This window comes from Magallana gigas, chromosome 3, assembly GCF_963853765.1.
Source record: "Magallana gigas chromosome 3, xbMagGiga1.1, whole genome shotgun sequence".
NCBI classification, from domain to species: Eukaryota; Metazoa; Mollusca; class Bivalvia; order Ostreida; family Ostreidae; genus Magallana; species Magallana gigas.
Window position 1 is genome coordinate 36,549,953 of NC_088855.1, and position 21,611 is coordinate 36,571,563.

The 21,611-nt window shown below is 32.7% G+C and overlaps 2 protein-coding genes across 11 annotated transcripts; one reads left to right on the forward strand and one right to left on the reverse strand.

Annotated features, from left to right (window-relative positions):
- Window positions 1–2,284: 2,284 nt before the first annotated feature.
- LOC105343130 (transmembrane protein 222) lies at window positions 2,285–10,652 on the reverse strand. 2 transcript variants are annotated; one of them, XR_010712105.1, is made up of 7 exons: window positions 10,478–10,652; window positions 7,782–7,866; window positions 6,758–6,789; window positions 5,962–6,055; window positions 3,514–3,644; window positions 2,493–2,643; window positions 2,285–2,396 (listed from the first exon to the last, which is right to left on the reverse strand). XR_010712105.1 is itself a non-coding variant. In XM_020073280.3 (6 exons), exons 1-6 carry the CDS (start codon window positions 10,621–10,623, stop codon window positions 2,556–2,558), a joined length of 576 nt encoding a protein of 191 aa, XP_019928839.3. In that variant the 5' UTR covers window positions 10,624–10,652; the 3' UTR covers window positions 2,416–2,555. The 2 variants fall into 2 exon arrangements, 1 of the variants encoding a protein (XP_019928839.3); XM_020073280.3 differs by lacking the exon at window positions 2,285–2,396 and having other exon boundaries at window positions 2,416–2,643.
- A 464-nt stretch (window positions 10,653–11,116) lies between these two features.
- Window positions 11,117–21,327, forward strand: LOC105343131 (nucleolar protein dao-5). Of its 9 annotated transcripts, XM_066079495.1 has the most exons (10): window positions 11,117–11,454; window positions 12,123–12,309; window positions 12,707–12,823; window positions 13,210–13,913; window positions 14,328–14,416; window positions 15,087–15,137; window positions 16,264–16,389; window positions 17,450–17,649; window positions 18,166–18,265; window positions 18,371–21,327. In XM_066079495.1, exons 1-10 carry the CDS (start codon window positions 11,372–11,374, stop codon window positions 18,373–18,375), a joined length of 1,662 nt encoding a protein of 553 aa, XP_065935567.1. In that variant the 5' UTR covers window positions 11,117–11,371; the 3' UTR covers window positions 18,376–21,327. The 9 variants fall into 9 exon arrangements, with proteins under 9 accessions (XP_065935567.1, XP_065935566.1, XP_065935568.1 ...); XM_066079494.1 differs by having other exon boundaries at window positions 18,166–21,327; XM_066079496.1 differs by having other exon boundaries at window positions 14,331–14,416; window positions 18,166–21,327.
- The last annotated feature ends 284 nt before the right edge of the window (window positions 21,328–21,611 follow it).

Genomic DNA, 21,611 nt, shown 5'->3' on the forward strand with positions numbered 1-21,611 from the left:
GTTATCTCACAAGCTGAAGCAATATAGTTCCCTAGAAAAAGATTTTTCAACATTTTCCCTCTATATTTCTATGCTAAACTTTGAACACCTCTTGGGGCCCCAGTATTAGATTGAGATCACGGCTTTTATAATTTCGAATCTACACTATTTGAGGGTGCTGACGTAGTTATCTGACAAATTGATGCATTGTAGTTCTCGAAAAGAAGATTTTTAAACATTTTCCATATATACCGGTACTTCTACATTTAACTTTAAACCCAGCTTGGGTCTCTAGTATTAGTCCAGGGGTCACTATTTTAAAACTGTCGAACCTTCATTATCCAAGGTTGTATGCATGATAGTAATCTCACAAATAGAAGCATTGTAGTTCTCGAGAAGAAGATTTTTTAACATGTTACCTTTATATTTCTTTAATAAATTTTGACCCCATCTTGGGGCCCCAGTATTGGTCCGGGGGTCACGATTTTACCAATTAGGAATCTACATAAGCGAAGGATGCATGCATAGAAATTCCACAAACTAAAACATTGTAGTTCTTGAGAAGAAAATTTTTAAACTTTTCCTTTATGTTTTTTAAAATGTTTAAATTTTGAACCCCTCTTGGTGCCCATCAATTGTCCGGGAGTTACAATTTTTTGAATCTACATTATTTAAGGATGTACATGTATGCATAGTAATATCCCAAACAGTTGCACTATAGTTCTTGAGAAGAAGATTTTAAAACATTTTCCTACATATGTTAAAATCTAAACCCCTACTGGGGCCCCACTTTTTGTTCGGGGGTCACGATTTTTACAATCTTCACTATGTATACAACCTTTTGTGTATGTATTGGCATTTTTGGTGAAGTGGTTCTTGAGAAGAAAATTTTTAAACATTTTTCATATGTAGTTCTATGTTAAACTTTGAACCCCGCCTGGGGCCCCAGTCTTGGTCCGAGGGTCACGATTTCTACAATTTAGAATCTTCATTATACATACAAGCTTTTGTGTAAATATTGGCATTTCTGGTGCAGTGGTTCTTGAGAAGAAGATTTTTAAAACATTTTCCTAAGGTATTTCTATGTTAAACTTTGAACCCCGCCTGGGGCCCCAGTCTTGGTCCGAGGGGCACGATTTTTACAATTTAAAATCTTCACTATATATACAAGCTTTTGTGTAAATATTGGCATTTCTGGTGCAGTGGTTCTTGAGAAGAAGATTTTTAAACATTTTCCTATGTATTTCTATGTTAAACTTTGAACCCCGCCTGGGGCCCCAGTTTTGGTCCGAGGGTCACGATTTTTACAATTTAGAATCTTCACTATGTATACAAGCTTTTGTGTAAATATTGGCATTTCTGGTGCAGTGGTTCTTGAGAAGAAGATTTTTAAAAAATTTTCCATATGTTGTTCTATGTTAAACTTTGAACCCCGCCTGGGGCCCCAGTTTTGGTCCGAGGGTCACCATTTTTACAATTTAGAATCTTCACTATATATAAAAGCTTTTGTGTAAATATTGGCATTTCTGGTGCAGTGGTTCTTGAGAAGAAGATTTTTTAAACATTTTCCTATGTATTTCTATGTTAAACTTTGAACCCCGCCTGGGGCCCCAGTTTTGGTCTGAGGGTCACGATTTTTACAATTTAGAATCTTCACTATATATACAAGCTTTTGTGTAAATATTGGCATTTCTGGTGCCGTGGTTCTTGAGAAGAAGATTTTTAAAGACATGCACCCTAAACTTACTGTTTCGCAATTATCTCCCTTTTGAAAAGGGCTGTGCCCTTTATTTTAACAATTTATAACCCCCTTTCCATAAGGATGCTTTGTACCAAATTTGGTTAAATTTGGCCCAGTGGTTTTTGAGAAGAAGTTGAAAATGTGACGGACGGACAGACGGACGGACGGACGGACGACGGACAACGGGTGATCAGAAAAGCTCACTTGAACCTTCGGTTCAGGTGAGCTAAAAACTCCAACTTAAAGATAAACAGTATATGTATACCAAAAAAGTCATGCAAAACATTTTCAATTTATAAAATTATGACAAATATAACATGAAACAGATAACAATATAGAAAACAATAAAACATGTAAATAGTTTATGCTTGTAAAACATATACATGTAAAAAAAAAAAAAAAAAAATTGTTAGTTCTAACACCCAAGACACATTTGAACTTGAATAGAAAATTGAACATTTAAGCAAAAATCGATAAATTAAACTGAGTGCATATGTTTTAAAATAAATAATTCACAATTAATGCTAAATGTTGCAAGACATTGAAGTAGTTGTTTTAAAAAAACAGAGAGGAATAATTCTATGATGCTCCACACCTAATGGCTACAGATAGTCTGGTAAATAAACTTATCTGATTACGGATGTACAACTTTTCAACCTCCTCATTGATGGTCAATCTATGAAAAAATAGCATCAAATGAACTACATGTAACCTGAAAAATCACCAAAAGACTATAAAGAGTTCCTCATTAGTAAATGTCTTCCTTATTTACCAATTCATTTCACAATCGAATGAATTTAAGTCAAGAGTCCCAGTTCTCCTACGTGTTGAGATATCAAGCATGTGAAGCAAGCACACAGACCACAATTATGATAGAGACCATGATTAGGAAGGGTAGCCAAGTCTTCAGAAACCCACAAACACTGAAACAAAACAAAATCAACATTGTTATAATATGTCACATGTCATTACATGGCTATCACATGGTTATTACACATCACATGGTTATCACATATCACATGTCATCTAGCATCATATTGTTATCACATATCACATGGCCTGCACATACATAATACCTGTCAATATCACATGATTATGGCATATCACATGTAAAACTCATATCATATGGCTGCCATATATCATAAAATACAACATGACTAGCAAACATCATCTAATATCATTGAAAGTTATGCAGTCTTACTTTTCATATTTTATTTATAGTACTGACATTGCTAAAAAGGACCTGAAGACACTCAAAGGCCTATTTCCTTTATAAACTACATAAATGAAGATGAAGTGCATCCCCTTTTTGTTTTCCTATGTTGTAAGCTTTTCTACCCGTATGGCTCAAGGAAAAATGTACAATGTACAAGGCTTGTTTGTCAGTCCTATAATTCATAACATGTCTTTATAAAACAATACATGTATCACCATCTGAAAGGTTTTACATACTGTGATAGTGCAGTATTACTCCTCTGAGCAAATCCAACCCCCCCTTCTTTTTTTTTACTCCTCACTTATTTCCTCAGCTAATGGATAATATTGTATTGAAGTATTTGAGGAATATGTTTATTATTATAACTAGAACATTTCGCAATGTTGGAATATCATTTCCAGCCACTGATACATTAGATACAAGAAAATAAAAGTGCATTAGGAAGGAATGGGTTTCTGTGTTAATTAACTACAATCCACTTATACAAGTTCAAGGTTATTTCCAATAGTGCTGCAAATCTCTGAAACGCATTACTGCAAAATGGTTTGATCAATTTCAAGGAATACAAACACATTACCTGACATATTTCCCATGGATGAGCATCAGTATACACAGAACTACCATGTTATAGTTCGATTTGTTGTCGTAGTTCATTAAGTTCAACGCCATGGCAACGTGGGAGTGACAATTATCACAGCAGAGATTGTGCTGAAAAATAAAATGGATTCTACTTTTATGATTTAGAACATTATGAGAAATGATACTCCTATAAAACATACTGGTATTATAGTCATTGATATAACTGTGCATTTATTTTTATTTTTTTATCAGAGAACAATTTGGTCAAATGGCCTTGAAACCTGCAAGCTACTTTAATTCATCACCATACATCAATAATATATGGACTGACACTAATATGATTTCTTGTTCATCGGACATCCAGTGTAAAAAGGTATAAGTGAGCGAGTGATTAATTAACAAAATAGTTATTTTTTGAACCAAAATTTTTAGGCTTTAGATAAATAAATTTGTGCGGATGGTTATAGTTTTTCTTCTTGTTTCTGATTTATAAATTTAATATGGATATGAAACAGCGCAGAATTTCCTGGATGCGGGAAATTAATAATAATATTATTTGTAAAGTTTTATTTTAATACAAGCGTGCGGGGTCTGACGAACAAGAAATTATAATGGTGTGGCCTTATTTGCTTTTTCTTTTTTATATTGCAGATGCTGTTGATAGAAAAAATTAAAGCTTGATAAACAATAGGGTATTGATGACAATTTAGAGGCAGATTATCAAAGATTCAAGATCATACAATACCTAAGATCCTCGTCTTTACCAAAACAGGTGACGCATTTGATTTAGTAAAAAATGGTTATATTTTTAGAAGCAACCAAATAGATATTTCTTGTGTGAATGGTTATTTATACAAATGCCAGCAAGTAAAACAGGACCCCAATACACATAAAAAGAGAAGTATATACAACACTAAAAGTTTATTGATAGAATAAAATAATTTGCACTAAACAATAATTTTTGGCAGTGATGAAGTACATCTTCCATTACAATAAATAATAACCTACGAGGAGCTTCTTGCATAACTAACTCCTCATTAAACAAGCATAAACTTGGAGTGATAAACATTTATCTCCACAAATCAAAATATTTTCCCTGCCGTCTCTAACTCTTGAACCGTCGGGAGAGTGTTTGTAGGGAGAACAGAATACGTGGGGGTAGAGAAATCATATTGCATAACACACCTCACAATGGGGGTTCAATTCCTCTGCAATAATAGTGCACAGACACCTGTTCTCATACACCTTGGAAAATGTAGCCGTCTTCACGGATATAGATACATCTCGTTATTGAATCAGAAATTAAGACCCATTTCATGAGCAGACTAAATTAAAACAATTATCTGATTTTCGTCTCTGATAAGGGATTCTACCGCCCCATGCTGGTTTTATGCTGTAATCAAGGTAGTGATCATCAATTTTACCTCCAAACTTTTAATTAAAGAAGTGGTTTATATGGTAATGGATTTCATATACCCTGCCCTCCTGGATAGGTAAAATGGTGTAAAATCGCAGATAAAATCAGAATGTACATAGGAACAGCAGAGATGTAAATTGTACATTGCAGTAAACAGGAATGGGTAGGGCATAATTCCCCTATCATATATGTGAATCTCCTATAAAATTCATATTAAGAATTCAGGCACTTTTTAAAAAAAAAAAATGGAAATTTGAAATGATTCATTTTAGTTAATAGACTCTTGATATAGAATAGGTATCTATATATTCTTGCAGTAAAAAATGTAGACTCATCAATTTTCTCATTCAGATAACCTTGAACCCTAATAGAACTACTTCAAAGGAGGGTAAAAAGGTCATCATCATTTAAAGTGCATTAGATAATTGAAATTTGTCATAGAAAGAAACAAAAAATCAAGCAACATGAGGACAAATGGTTATTAAAGAATTCACACTAAACTGATCAACACTTCAGATATTGCAGGGTACATCATACATTATAGGAAATTTGAATTATCTTTAAAGACAGTTTGACTTCTGGTTTTTTAATCTGCTTGCTGTGCACAGCATGTTTGCGGAATTTCATGAAACATCACTGATTTTAGGGATTAACCTCTTATAACATTCTGAAGGGTTATTGGCACAATGTAAAACTTTTATATTGTGGCTTCATCATTATTTGTTGAGTACATTTTTATTGTGGCTTCATCATTTTTTGTTGAGTACCATTTTAAGTGGATTTTGTTGTTGAGTTGATCTACAAAGTTAATGTTAATTGAAGTGCAATTTCTGATAACATATTGTATTGATAGGATCAGTGTCCACAAAATAAGGTATCTTTGAAACTAAGATTCGCATTAAATCCAAAAAATGCCAACCAATAATCTAATATTGATGTAACGTTCCTGTAGGTTTGATGTATAGCTTTTGAAAATGTAAGGTGTCTATAAATGGACATGATGAGCCTTAGATAAATAAGGTTATTTACCATTCTGTGTTTGTATTCCTCCGATGCTTCTGAGACAGACTTGTCCCACTTCTCCTTGCCCTTCGGAACATTGTTCAAATCCAGCTGCCAGTATCTGGTGATAGATGAAGGGAAATAACTCTAATATCAAAACAGCCAAGCAGTTGCCAGACACATTGTCAGTGGACACACTGAACGGTTCATTTACTTATTCAAAAATGAATATTTAAATCGACTGAGTATTTTCTCCTCTATTTCTTAAGAACTAAATCTTGATTCATTGTTTTATATAAACTGACAGGACTGAAATCTACATGATCCAGTTCTAACCAGTTTATTGATCGACCGAAACATTCAGCAACCTAAGAAAAATTTGGACCTGCATGAAATAATGATGATGATATGAGACTCAAATTCCTATATTAGAATAATTGACAATAATTACTTTTTACACCAAAGAAAGCATTTTCATTGTTTTAAATAAGTTTTATGAAATGGAACATGTGGAAAGAGTTTTCTTTATTGGGGGGGGGGGGGGGGGGGGGGGTTAGAAAAATGATACAGAGCTGTCAAATTCTTATAGCAAATTTAAGAGTTTTGAATCAGAAAAAGAATACCTTACACTGAGTATATCTGCCAAAATTTAAAATCATTAGACAAAAAAAAATCTTTCAATATTTTACAAGCAAAATTCTTACGCATTTACACCAAATATTCAGGTAATTTGATTTCGAATGAGTATTTAAGACTCTCATGAATCAGAATAGTTCTATATTATTTATGCATAATTAGATATAAATAATTAGTATGTACTTACTTTGCTGGTCTTCCAAAAGCCATGTCATCTTCCTATTGAGTGAATAGAGAAAATAGAGAAAAAAAATATGTAAGATTTTAAGGGGTAGTGAAGGGGGGGGGGGGGGGGGGGGTGGATATAAATGTTTAGATTTTTAAAAGTTCTTGTGTTAGATCTACTGTACTTCATTGTCAAGATATTTTGAATTTGATACATGTATTATTATGCTCATTTAATCAGAGTTAATTATGGCTATTGTTGCTCATGTGAGCGATGTTGCCCCTTGCGATTTTGATTCACATATTACCAAACCCCTTTTGTTGTTTTAGATTTGTCTTTATTCCTATTTAATTACCCCCCCCCCCCCCCACCCCCCTCTTTGTGGTACCACTTTTCTCTAGGGAATCATCATCTTCGCTAGCCAAGGGTTTTCAGTCCACTTCGCTTTCCATTTATGGGGAACAAAGTGGACCGAAAACCCTTGGCTAGCGAAGATAGGGAATCATGATCAAATTTCAATCTGCACAATCTATGCTTGCTCACAATTTTCAGCTCTTCTTTGGCTGAATGCTTTTTCAGAAGATCAGAAGATTTTTAAAGATTTTACTTTATATCTTCCCATGTAAAAATTTAACATCCCCCCCCCCTCAATTATTGCCCCACCATACCCTGGGGATCATGATTTGAAAAAACTTGAATCTATACTACATGAGGATGCTTTCACACAAATTTGAGCTCTTAGCCTAATGGTTTTTGAGAAAAAGTTTTTTAATATATTCCTTTGTAAAACTTGATTCCCCAATTATGGCCCAACCCTACCCCTGTGGACCATGATTTGCACTAATTATAATCTACAATACTCGAGGATGATTATACACAAATTTGTGCTTTTCTTGCCAAATAGCTTTTGAGAAGAATTCAATAATTATAAATTATCTCCCCTTCAGATAAAGGACAAACCTTGATTGAGCCTTCCGCTCAGGTGAGATAAAACAGATAAAATAAAAGCTTTTAATAGTATAAAAAAAAGGAATTTTGCATTTACCGACACAAAATATGGTCCAGCAAAATCCCTGATCACACCTGCTGATGTGGCAATTCCCATGTGTCCAATGAATGGAAACAGCCATCTGCAAATACATAAGATTAAGTAAAATAATTAAACAGAGATAGGTAAATAAATGTATGAAAACATCTTTTACTGAAATACTTAATTTCTTTGAGTGTTTTGGTGAGTTCTCTCTCTCTCTCTCTCTCTCTCTCTCTCTCTCTCTCTCTCTCTCTCTCTCATATTCATATATTAAGGACAGTCAAGATGAACAAGGTTAGAGAAGGATGCAAATGAAACACAATTCCCATGGCCCGCATTGCTCAGCCAAGCAACAATATCTTTGGACCAAAGTATATAGCTTACTTGCTATACTGTATTGTAATTAATTAAGGAAGCTGGCTAATGATGTGCAAAATAGGAAAGTTTGGAAATCATTAGTGTTTGACTGATACAAAGCTCATTTTACCAGATATTCATGCAGCAGAAACAATTATGTCACCAGACATGGTGCTGCCATCCAAACAAAGCAAGATGAAAGTACCTTGGGAAAAAAACTGCAATAAGATGCATCAAACTGAAAGAAAGAGCCTGAAAATACATGGTGCACCTTGAAGACGAATATAAGCCTTTCTGTCTACTGTTGAAGTTGGTGAGTAGCCCTGTGAGTAAATGCTGTTCCAAATTTTGGAAACGGTGAGCAGAAGTACAATAAAGAGGAAAGGCAGCAGAAAAGTCATCCTGTTTGGTGTGGCACAGACAAGAGAACCCAAACTTGGTGCCTATATCCAATGAGTAATTGTTTGATCACCACTGCTGACCCCAAAATTGGAGAATGGTCAAGTGAGCTCTGAGAATGCAATTGGTAGGAGAGAGAGAGAGAGAGAAAGAGAGAGAGAGAGAGAGAGAGAGAGAGAGAGAGAGAGGCTACACAGGCCACTAATGGAATGGTAATGCTGGAGTCAACAAGGAATTCCAGTCCAACCACCAATTTATTCATGTTTCTCTCCTTTAGCACGTACATGGTCAAATAAAATGAAAGTACACAGATGAAAACTCTGAAAAATTGCCCAGATATTTTGAGACTTCTGAATAATTAACAGATAAATGAGATGATGCGAGATTTTCTCAATACATCTTGTTTGTGTATTTTCCAAGAGTTGATATGCCAATGAATGATACTGAATTTTTCTTACATTGATTTTCAAAGTACATTAAAACTGATAGGTATGAGTATGATTTATTTTTACAAATTGTCAAAAAGTGAAAGGTATATGTGGCGTATTTGGAGTAAAATTCTTGACATGAGTTTTAGTAAAAATATACATCATGCTTCTTATAATTAGCCGTTTCACAAACTAGGCCCGTAAAACATGTTCTTTCTTTACCGTAGTTATTTGTCTCTAAACTTTGCTACACGTCTGATGAATATTAATGTGATCGGCCATTTGTAACGCCACTGCGCATGAGTGCAGGAAAACCTGGTATCGAAAACACGATGGAAGAAAAGTTTGTTTACAAATTAGAATCACAATTTTCATGTCTAAAATTAGATAATTCTTATATCAGATGATACCCGAAGCATTATTATTCCGTTATTCATTAATGTAGAACGATATAAATTGCTAATTATGTGTAATAAAGATGAAACACTATGTTAGCATCGACGACACGGTAAAATGAGTGAATAACCCCTCTCCCTGAGGGATGCATGTACTGAGAGTGTTTTTTTATTCTTTATTCAAAAATTTCTCTAAACGAAAATCCACTTGTGGTTCATAACTTATAAAGTAAAGACATGGAACACATGGAGCACGTACGAACCTGACTAGCAAAACCCCTACAACTTCATGATAAAAACTTAAGTTTAATTCGGCTTTAATTCCTATTCCATCAATCTACATGGTCTCCGACGAAAATCTTCCCTTTGTTCCTATTCTTTTCAGTCTGTGTCTTTTTTCTTTCTTGGCCAAATTTGTCAAACTTAACGGTATTACGGGTATACCTATCTTTCTCTTCGTCGCCATTGTTGTGATAGACTGAGTGTGGTATCACGTGGCTGATTTAAGGCAGGGTATATTCAAATGCTCTATTTATCGTGGACTCGAAAATAATTATGAAAATTATTTATTAATTTTTATATCTTTTTAACCTGATTGATATAAACTGCGTAATTTATTGTGAAAATATATCTTTATATAACATATTTAAATAAATAAATCAATCAAATATTTCTTAGAAAGAAAAATATGCCACATATACCTTTAAGGAATAGAAAACCTAGGATGAAGAAACTTACATCACTGAAAGATTCATCAGAATAGCTGGTTATTTTAACAAACACCTTCATCAAAATGTCAACCAAATATTAATGCAAGCAAAACCTCAGTGGAGAGACTAAACTAATTAAGGCTCAGAATTTGAGCACTTAGCTATTCATGGATACCCTGGAATCTTGTCAATACTAAGTTCTATAATTGGGTCATAATACAAAACTACATTACTCACTAACTTTTTCCAAATAAATTTGATAGTATAATATAAATCAATAGTTTACCAACGTGAACCACATAAAGTTTCTAAAAAATTAATATACCGTCTATAAATAATAAAAAGTCATGAAACTGGAAATTGTTTTGTATGTGTTGTAACTGCTACACAGTTTTCTCAAATACGAATTAATTTATGCTTACGTCAGGCATGGAATGGGTGTCCAAACAATGCAGTGTGGATACCTGCATTTAGCATGGTCTATTCGTACACCATTGTGTACTGGTAAGTGACCTGGCATGTTGTTAAAAGCTACTTTCTCTGACTCTCTTGTTTTGGTTTCTTCCATTCCTACGGGATGAATAATTATTCGTCCTGCACCTGCTAAAAAGGAAATAGTAAAATTAATTAAAACATTTTAATTAAAATAACAACTATTGTCATATAGTTAATACAGAAATTTAGATAGTACTTAATATTTATGAATTTAAATTTCTATTTACTTGTCTATTTTCTTTCGATCACTATACTTTATTCATTTTACAACAAATAACTACTCCCTAAATCTACATAGGAAGTGTAACTTGCATTTTATTATCAAAAATCTCATTATATGTGGAGTAAAATATTTCCGTTTGAAAATTAACTGAACAAAATCATAAATTTTGAATTTAATAAAATTTTACTGTGTAGTAAAGAATTATTCATTTGATGCAATTCTTATCTGATTATGGAAGTAGGTTTTGCTATTTTCGAGCACAAGGAGAAGACCGGAGAGAGGCTATATTATCCGGATTCCAAAATTGCGAATACACAATTGGTTTTGTCTTTTATATGTAAATATTTTATGATAATTTGTACACCAGCTTGTACCAATGAATAATCGTTTTAATGATAAAGAGATACATTTAAATGTTCTTGTCCCGTTGTGAATTTATCATTTCACAACTACTCTTCATTATATAAGCAAAATTATTGTCAAAACGGGAAAATTAGCGGGAAACATACATTGAGAGACCCAAGGTCAAGGTTGGCTTGTTCCTGAAAATAGCGTGTGAAATTATTTATGGTGTAGTTGAAACATTTGTTGATGCCAAATGGGCACCGGAGAAACGACCTCCTATCACTTACGGAGGATAGGACCCTCCGCAACATGTATGAGCATTTCCAACATCATGAAGTAAGTTGAAAGATCTACTTTCTGTTTGAGAAAGAATCCTTTGAAATACAAACAAGGATGACAGATCAACAACGTATCAACACGCCATTATTGAAGTCGTTAATTTCATTACTTCGTCAACATTTGCGAAGTGATGTGCATATTTCGCATTGCATTCACACCAAAATGGAGTGAAAATGAAAACATCACTATTTTTTATATATTTATTCTGGCCTAAATAAGCAATTTCAAGTGTTATCTGTTTATGTCTCTAATATCACGTAGATCTTATGGCGATCTAGCCATTCTATGTCCAAGAAAGTGACTCTTAAAATAAATTGTGATTATTTACACAACCCATTATAAAACTTTGATTGAAAAATGTTCATCAGATTCGTTGCACTTCATTTTTAACTTGTTTAATTTGCCATTTTAATGATTTTTAATAAAAGCATATATTTGATCTACATGTGCCTAATATCATGTATCAGTGCATTCAAAATTACCTTAAAATTCTATTGTTTTTATATTATTAATCTATTGGTGCATCATGGAAACTTTTTATAGGTCAAAGGAGTATCAAAATAAAGATTAAAAGCATACATGCTTAAGATTTTACAAAATATATATGATTGTCATGCATGTTTTCAATGTAATTGTGATTAACAAGATTTCATCTACATATTTAGGTTGAAATATGGTGTGACAAAATTTGGTCGAGCAACCAGCAACGATTATTACTTGGATTCTACAAAGCTAAAGAACTTCATATCTCGGATACATGCAGAAATCCATGCAATACCCTGCGATAATGGAGATGTTCAGTTTAGAATTGTTGATAAGGGCCTTAACGGGACCTTTATCAATGACACAAAGGTATAAACTTGTGTGTTTCTTTAGTAAATAATTATAACTTTCTTATTCTACCTCACGCACAATGTAGCTGTGTGAATTGAGTAATAGACAAATAGTCAATAAAAAAATGGAAGGATTGTGAAAAGAAACTGTGAGCATCAAGGTACACAATAATGGAAGATTTATGGAAGCCAGTTGCTTTTTCCAAGCTCCTTGTCTTGGTTCTTCATGAGATTTTTTTTACCTTGGAATAAATACTTTCTAGTAATTATCTTTTTCATGAACTAAATACTTAATTATATTCATCATAGCATTTGGTAATCAACCTTTGATATTGTGGTCATGAACATGTTGTTCAGTTTGATGCATACATGTATTTTGAATGTATTTTTAATAAAAAAAAAAATTCTTTCTTTAGATGAGTGGACCATATATACTAAAGGTTGGGGACAAAGTTACGTTTGGACACACAAATGGTTACAAACTAAAAGCTGGAGATTATGCAAAGCAACCAAACTCAGAATTTCAATTTATTGTAAGTGTACAGTCTTTAAGTACAAGTGACTAAAGTGCTTGCTAATGATGCAACAAAATTGAAATTGCATGTTAGTTTTATGGGGCAATCAGGCATAAACAATCACTTTTCCAGAACATGCATTCTTTTAAAATGGCATCGTTTAGTTAGATGATGCAAGGCGTATGCAATTTAAATTTCTCATACACATTCAATTGTGCATTTTATTGTTCCCTTATTATTGAGTTTCTTTTGTAGATCACTTCATTTTGACAGATTTATGTGAAATTTTATTTCACATAAAAGGGAATATTTGTCATTTATTCTTAATATGTAATGAATATTTTTGTTTCTTTTGTTTAAAAGAAAATATATTTGAGATATTGTATTATTACTTGTAATTACAGTTTGAAAAATTGATACAAAAAGAGGAGGAGCGAGGTTTTCGAACGGGAGATGAAGCAGCTATTAATGGGCATGTGCCCGCAAACGCCTCTAGCAGTGCTAACACGATAACAAGTCACAGCATCAAAAAATCTCCCAGCAAAACAGACCAAAAATACAATCTCTCAAAAGACTCAACTGTGACTTACACTGCCTCACCCAATGTGAATAGATATTCGGGATTTGATTTGAAGTCTTCGCCCTCAAATAGTGAAGACAGTGAGGAGGAGGATGACGATGATTATAAACCCAAAGTGAATACTCCCATCAGAAAGTCGTTCCCTGCGCGGAGCAGGTTTGAAGACAGTGATGACAGTATGGATTCTAGTCCCTCTCCCAAGCCAGTACGGAAAAGCTCGGGGTATCCAGACAAAAAGCAGAGCCCACCGGGCAAAGTGAAAAAGTCGGCCAGCCGGCTGTCGGGGGAGAATGGCTTTACTCCCCTGAGTGATCTCGCCAGGAAGGATAAAAGTTCTAAGACAAAGACCAGTCGAGTGAATGTTAACATAAACATCAATGTGGAGTCAACTGTGAAAAACAGTGGCAGTAGAACTAGCAATTCCATGAGGGAGCGAGACACTCCACCCTCCACTACACACCTGGAAATCCCCAACATACATCGGAGAAAACTCCTGAACGAAAAACAGCGCCATAGAAGCAGGTACAGGTACATATTGATAATGCGCAAAAACATCAAGCCATATTTGTTCTTCCTCAGAGTGTTTAATTTAATCTATGTGTTGCATGTTACAGAAAATTTACTTGTTGAACTATATCGTTACCTAAATAATGCACAAGCTTTTTATAGGCATCAACCAGATGCTAAATTCTTATGATAATTTTTCTTTAATAAAAATGTACTGTGAACAACATATTTCCACATTGCTAATTTTGAGTCTAACTCAGTAAATAACCATAACTGTGTATTTCATTGTTCATTGATTTTGAATGTATTAAAAAAATACCCTTGTTGTGTGTTAAATGTGAATATATTGTATACGCAGTATTTCAGGTACATTTGGAGTACATTATGTATTACTCAAACTCGTTCTTTACAATCTGCTGGACATTGCTATTTCAGCAGCAGCTCGGACGATTCCAATGATTTACCCACCCCTGACGAAGACAGCAGTCGAGATCCATTCTTCTCTAGCGAGGACAACACGGACAGTAAGTCTTATAATCCTCTCTGTTTTGACCTAATATTATAGCCTTTCTGGGAGCTTTGTTCTTAACATAATCTTGCCACCCTGCAGATTTAAAGAAGGTCCCAGGTGCCATAATGTTATATAATCTTTTAATTGGTTTATTTAGATAACATTCCAGTCCAGATAAATTTTTGACTTCTTCCATACTGGTTATGAAACCAGATTATCTTTGCCTGGAAAATTTATTCATGGCTATTCAACTACATTATGTACTTTAAAAGTAATACTACAGATCTTTTTTTCAATACATGCATATGTTTTTCTTTAAATTTGAAAAAAAGAAATATGTGTTAATAAGCTTGTGCTTTTTAAACCACAAACAATTCATTAAAGATAGAGTTTAACCTTGTATTCCAAAGGTCTGATATGAAAGAAATCATCAATAACAATTAATCAAAATGTGCTTTATGGGAGTAAAATAATCACTGAGGCTTTTATCTTCTTTCTTTTTTTTTGGATTTATTCATGTGATGTCTGGAGTGTGATTAGATTAGTAGATTTTTAAGGAAACAGGAAAATCATAACATACTTTCATTTTTTAAGTGTTTAAGAATGCACTGTATATTTTGTTTTGTGAGATGAAATTATCTGAATACCAAACAGTGCATTACATATACATGTATCCCAAACAGAGGAAGTTGCCAATCAGATAACTTATGCAATTCAAATCCTAGAAAAGGAAGGTATATGTTCCTATTCAAGTCTTATCATATTGATTTTTTTTCGTAAGTGAAAGAAGTGTTTACATGCTTGAATTGGATAGTAAAAATAAATACACCTCTTAAAAGGAAGATTTCTATATTGTTATCAGAACATCTTTTGTCACTTAAAGCCCATTTATTATCTGTTTATGTAGTAGTAACTTGATATGAAGAATGAGTTAAAATATTTAGACACATCCAATTCTTTATTTAAGCATTTCTTTATGTTTGTTTATTTTCATTTTTTGTATTGGGTTTTAGTTTTCTAGTTGTTTTAAAGTAACTCTTCAGTGCATGCAAAGTTTAATAAACTAACTTAATAAGTATGAAATGATTCCACAAACATTTTTAATATAATTTATTTAGAATTGAAAAATCAGCTCGTTTATTGCTTCAAAGATTTTATTATTCATTTGTGATCGTGATGTATGATATCAATTATGACATGTATATCGTATTATATGGTTTCTAATACCAAAATAAAAGACAGGAGATTCCATGTTTACGACTATTTTGCATGACTTGAACTTATCCTGTTTATACACATGAAGTTGTGGGAAAGGTTAATTCATTTTATTACTTAAACAATTCAGTGTTTGTTTTTGCTATAACAAGCATTTTAAATGTGTTACTTTTCAAAAAGAAGAGTGTACACATATAAATGTATGCTACATAAAGATGAAAGGTGTAAGGTATTGTACATCTGATAAATAGCCCAGCTTTCTTTATTGATTAAAATGAATCAGGCCAGAGTATACGCAAAAGAAATCAATATCTGCAGATTTGTGTTCTCATTAGCAAGTTACCTGTTGGGGTCTCCATAATGAATGAATCGAGGATTACAGATGCTTAAGATATCTGTCACTTAGTTCATATAAAGTATGATGGGGTCTCACAAGGAGAAGTTTTTGAAAAACTATTGAACTGGCAGTTCAGAAAATTGAAACACATTTAATCACCTGGATTTGTAATTAATCTGTTAATTACATTAACACATCCATCATGTTGTTGTTGTTTTACCATAATAGTTGCATGCTTTAAAATCTTTAGGTACATGTTATGATGTACATTATTTTTTAAAGTTTGTAAACTTCTTTTTTTAATTTAGTAAAAACCAAAGGCAAGAAGAAATCGCCAGTAGAGAAAAAAGTCGCAAAACCAGCAAAAGTGCAACGAAGCAATAGTAAAGGATCTGTGAAGGAGGCAAAGAAACGCAAGCCAGGGCCTGTAAAACGTAGGTCAAATTAAATAAACCAGCAAATGTGGAAGTTTCATATCATTTCATAATGAAAGTAGTTTAGAGAGCAGGATTTGATAATTGATATGAAAAGCAACTAAAGTGTATTGATTTTTCTTTATCTGAAAAGGAAATATTTAATTGGAATTTACATGTACTATGTTGCTTTCAGTTTTCTCACATTAATTTTAATAAAGTGACTTTATATGAGGATGGGAATTTTTTTAAAGGGGGGGGGGGAGGGGATACAGATATTTAGCATGCAGGCTTGTGGCTAGTCTGGTGCATATGTATTAAAGATGAACCTGATTTTTTTTTTCTCTAAAACAGCTACTATAGTTTAATATTTAAAAATTAACATGCAGAGAACCATAAGAACATTCATCAGAGGGTTATTCTAAGGTAGAATATCACACCTGGAAAAAGTCATCTCAAATTAAACAGTAAATTATTTTATTATGAAAGATATAATGATAAATAAACTGTACATATGTCAAATAAGAAAAAAAATTTGCAGTTTGGGGATAAAAAATTAAATTCAGTAAATAGTAACAAAAGCCTCTGCAGGAATCAAAATTGGGATGTATGGATCACAAGCCCAACGCTTTATCTACTCAGCCATGGAGTAAGTTACATGTTGCTGTCAATAAAATCCTTTTAATAAAACAAAATGTTGCTTCGATTAGAGGTCAGCCATTTTGTGATGATGTGTTATTCCACCTTAAGTCTAAGTATAGCACATACAGTGTATGATCTTGTATCTTCAGACATAGGTATTGCAGATATTTAAACCAACTTTTTTCATGCAAAGAAAGCCTCTACAAGGTTCACAAGAAACTCCAAGTCATAAATTTTTCCCTGCAAATCTGCCCTAAATGTATATCTGGTATTTGTTTATGAATATAGCCTTATTATAAAATTAGTCTGAGAACTGTTTTCTAATGGGTATATTGCAAAATGAAGTCTCTGTTAATAAAAGTTAGTTTTGCTTTCCTGTATAATAATTTTTATTAGGCTTACAAATTATGACAAATAATAACTTTACTGTTCTGTACAGCCGGAAAACCGGGAAGAAGAGGTCGACCCCCAAAGAAAAAGAAGAGGGATTCTGATGAAGATGATGATGATGACGACGATGATGATTTTTTCAATCGCGTGGAAACTGAAGATGTGCTAGAAGATGGAGTAGAATGGTTCGAAGAAGATAAATGTGCCTCTGGGGAATGTAAAAGGCCCAAAGGAAAGAGAGTGGCATGGGTAAGGAGTCAGGCCAGCAAATTTCAATGCTTAGTAGCATAAGTGTCTGTGCAAGTTATCTGCCCAAAATTAATTGGAACAAAGCTAAGAATTTGGTAATGACCATGCAAATAACTGTTAAATACACCTTTCTCAATTTCATCTCTAAATTATTGCTGAAACAAAAGTTCAGTATAGAAAAAAAAATTAAGTGATGTTTTTTATTAATATATTTTAAACAATTATTACGTCATATATGTCTTTTTGAAATGATGTTTTAGATTAAGAGGTTTTGTAATTAAACCTGCTACAATGCTAACTTGTATAATATAAACACATTATTTGGTTTGTTTTTCTATTATTTATAAATGTTGAGTTATCCTTCTTAGAGGATTAATGAACCTTAGATGATAATAACAATAAAGAGACACCCTCTTGTTTGACACAAACAATAGATGATATACTGGTGTTGTAACAATAGATGATATACTGGTGCTGTAACAATAGATGATATACTGGTTCTGTGTTTTGCTTTAGGTTGCATGTGATGATTGTGACAAGTGGTACCACACAGAATGCGTTGGATGTCGTTATGACCACGTCAAAGACTCGGACATCAAGTTTAGCTGCGGATGTCGATGAAATCCGACATCAAGTTTAGCTGCGGATGTCGATGAAATCCGACATCAAGTTTAGCTGCGGATGTCGATGAAATCCGACATCAAGTTTAGCTGCGAATGATGATGAAATCCAACATCAAGTTCAGCTGCAGATGTTGTGTAAATCCTGTCATTGTTTAATTTAGTAAATCTTGGATATTTAGTTAAAACTTGCAGGTATTCTATGGTTAAAAGTGAAAATTGTTCAATATACTGCCACTATGTTTCGTATGCACTGTTCAATTTTTTCACACAATCTCAGAATTTACTATTAAGTACTGGTGTATGTATTTCTAAACAATTTGGAAAAGATCTTACAATGAAAATATAAGTTTCATAAAAAAAAATCTGGCTTAGGGTCACTGATATTGAAATGTAGAAATATATGGAATCCAAAAGTGGGAAATCAACAGCATGTAATGGGAATATCGAAGTTTTTTTCTTTTATTAGTAGTAAACTCAAAATTACTTTGGTTGACTGTTCATAAAGGTTGGCATGTACATAAGCATATATATTTATTATACAATATGTATGACGTGCACACTGTATAAGGGTATTTTTACAACATTCTCAAGGAATCGCATATTGTTAAGTTGATTGCACAGTATGTATTTTTCAAGTGATGCTGCAGTCTTACCTTACATTGATCCAGGTTCTATGAATCTGATGTTATTCAAGTGTTTGTACATGTAATATGCATCGTTACTAGAACATAGGTGCATTATATATACATGTACTATTAGAAATACATTTATTTCACATCTAACTGCAAATACATGTATAGCATTAGCAGTATAGAAAAGTTCATGGGTTTTTTTCTATTTTGTTTGCAAATAATTTATTGTATGAAAGACAAGAAAGTAATGATAATGGAATGGACTTTTTTTTTTGCAAATAATTCATATTTACTATGTTTTGTGTTTTGTTCATGTAATGTCAAATGCTTCAGAAATAATCAGCAATATTTTTATGTTTTTAATGTATTCACCCTTATTATAATTGCTTTTTTTGCTTTGCAACTACCTACATAACTTTCGTAATCTGAAAATTGAAAACGAACATGTTCATATTTTTTGGTACCTCATGTTTGTATGTGTCATATCTATTTCCATGCATGTATATATATATCTACATGTTATATAAGCTGTTCCAGAAAGTGCTTATATACAGTACAGATGCAACTTCATAATGTTCTATTGCAATCATTTTTACTTTTCTTCCATTTTCTATTTCTTTTTGTCTGTGGGTTTTGTTGTTTTTTTTGTTAACTTAAAATTTTGCATATGAAACTTTTTAGTTTCTTTGAGATCTTACTATAAAAGCTATGTTTTAAAAAAGAATGAAACAGCAATATCATTTCAGCTTGTTGTGGGAATGAGCTATCGAGATGACTCAATTGGGCTGTTGTTTGATTGATATAACTGGGATAAGATTCTGAGATACTTCAGACCTGTATACTGTAAATTCCTAATTTAATGTGAGGAATTAATATCCGCGTAAAATCGCGAGAATCATCCTTCGCGGATTTTAAAATCTCCCCATTATTTTCTGAGAGTTGAAAACTATAAGAAATAAGGAGAAAATTTCAACGTTCGCAATTTTATATTCTCGCGATTTTATACAAACAAGCAGGATCACGGAATTAAGTACTCTCATAATTTTAGGAATTTACAGGATTCAGTGCTATGGCTTACACGCACCCTACGTTATATATTTTTCTCATAATAAAAATATATACCCTATATCTAATACAAGTACATGTGTATTATTAGATATAGGGTATATATATTTTTATTATGAAAAAAATATATAACGTCAGGTGCCTGTGCTTTGGCTGCATCTTGTAAACATAGTCATGGTTATGTAGTGCATTATTCTGTTTCGCGGTAAACTATTTTGTCAACTTATAGTTCACTCACAAAAATTTCTAATACTGTGTATTAGTGTATGCAGTACTCTCTGTAAATGTTGTTGCAGCAAAAATCACACAAGCTTCTTTGAATTTATAAAACAATCTTTTGATATGTGTTTGAAGTTTGTTCAAAGGATGATAAAATTGGGTTTTGTGATTCCTTTTATAAAATGATAAGCAGTTCTGCATAATATGCATGTTTTAATAGTGACATTACAGATTTCATGTTGACATTTTTTCATCATTGAGTCATTTGTACCTATGTTGGCAGTGATGCATAGGATAGACTGTTTTTAAAGCTCCTTTATTCCTTTTTTTTTTTTTTGCATTGCAATATTAATTAGTGGTACACATTTGTGTACTTATAGAGCATTTAGCTGCTGTAAATTACAACATTGTAGACATTTTTCTTTCATGATGTATCTATATTATTGTATATTACTGGTAGTCATTTTTGGTCAGTATATAGCTTTGTGTGGCATAAACTTAGTTATTGTATTCGCCTATCAATATTGCATGCCAGCTAGCATTATAAAGTACATTTTTTTTAAATATATGTAAATTTTCCAAATTTTGATTAAATTGTATTGCTTCTGTATCAAATATTAACTAGATGACTGGTAGCTTTCAGTGTGTACATGTATGTTTGTGCAAACTTTTGTAGAGGATCTTCAACACCCATTATGTGCTAAACTTTCAAAAATTATGCACTGAATTGTCAAATTAGAAGAAAAAAGTGTCGATGACATTGTACATATATATTCAATAGGGCCATGATTGTGTGTTAACTGAACTCGAAATGGTTTATTCAAATGTTAACATATTAAAAAATTTTATTCCTGTTGATTTCGCGACTTGAATCATACTACATTTGAATTCAGAATCTATATTTCTACATCATATCAGAGGTTTGAAAACGCATTTGGACAACTTTTTTTTCCTGTCAACAACATTGATGCTCTGAAGAACATTTTTTTTTAATGTTTTTTGGTTTTTTTATCATTGTCTTTTTTAATACATTATGGATTCAATGTACAGAAAGACATGAATGTTGACCTGGTCTTATTGTATAAATATTTAAACACAGTAGTGTTTAAGCAAAACCTTGTACAATAAAGACTGTTATTTGATAAAGTGTTGTTTATCTATCAGACTTGGCCATCTAGATATTTATAATTTAATCACATGGCTTTCATAGAAGATGGCAAAGAACAGAATGGGGTTAGAATAAACCATCCAGATGTAAATGAAAAGATACATATCATTGAAGGAGGAATAGGACTTCAAATATAAAATGGATGATGCCAGATCATCTTCAAAATTAACAGCAATTTAACAGAAACTGCATTTATAACTTGTTTGTGACTAATTGATTGGGGAACTGAGCTAAATTTGTTTGTAGGGTAAAAGT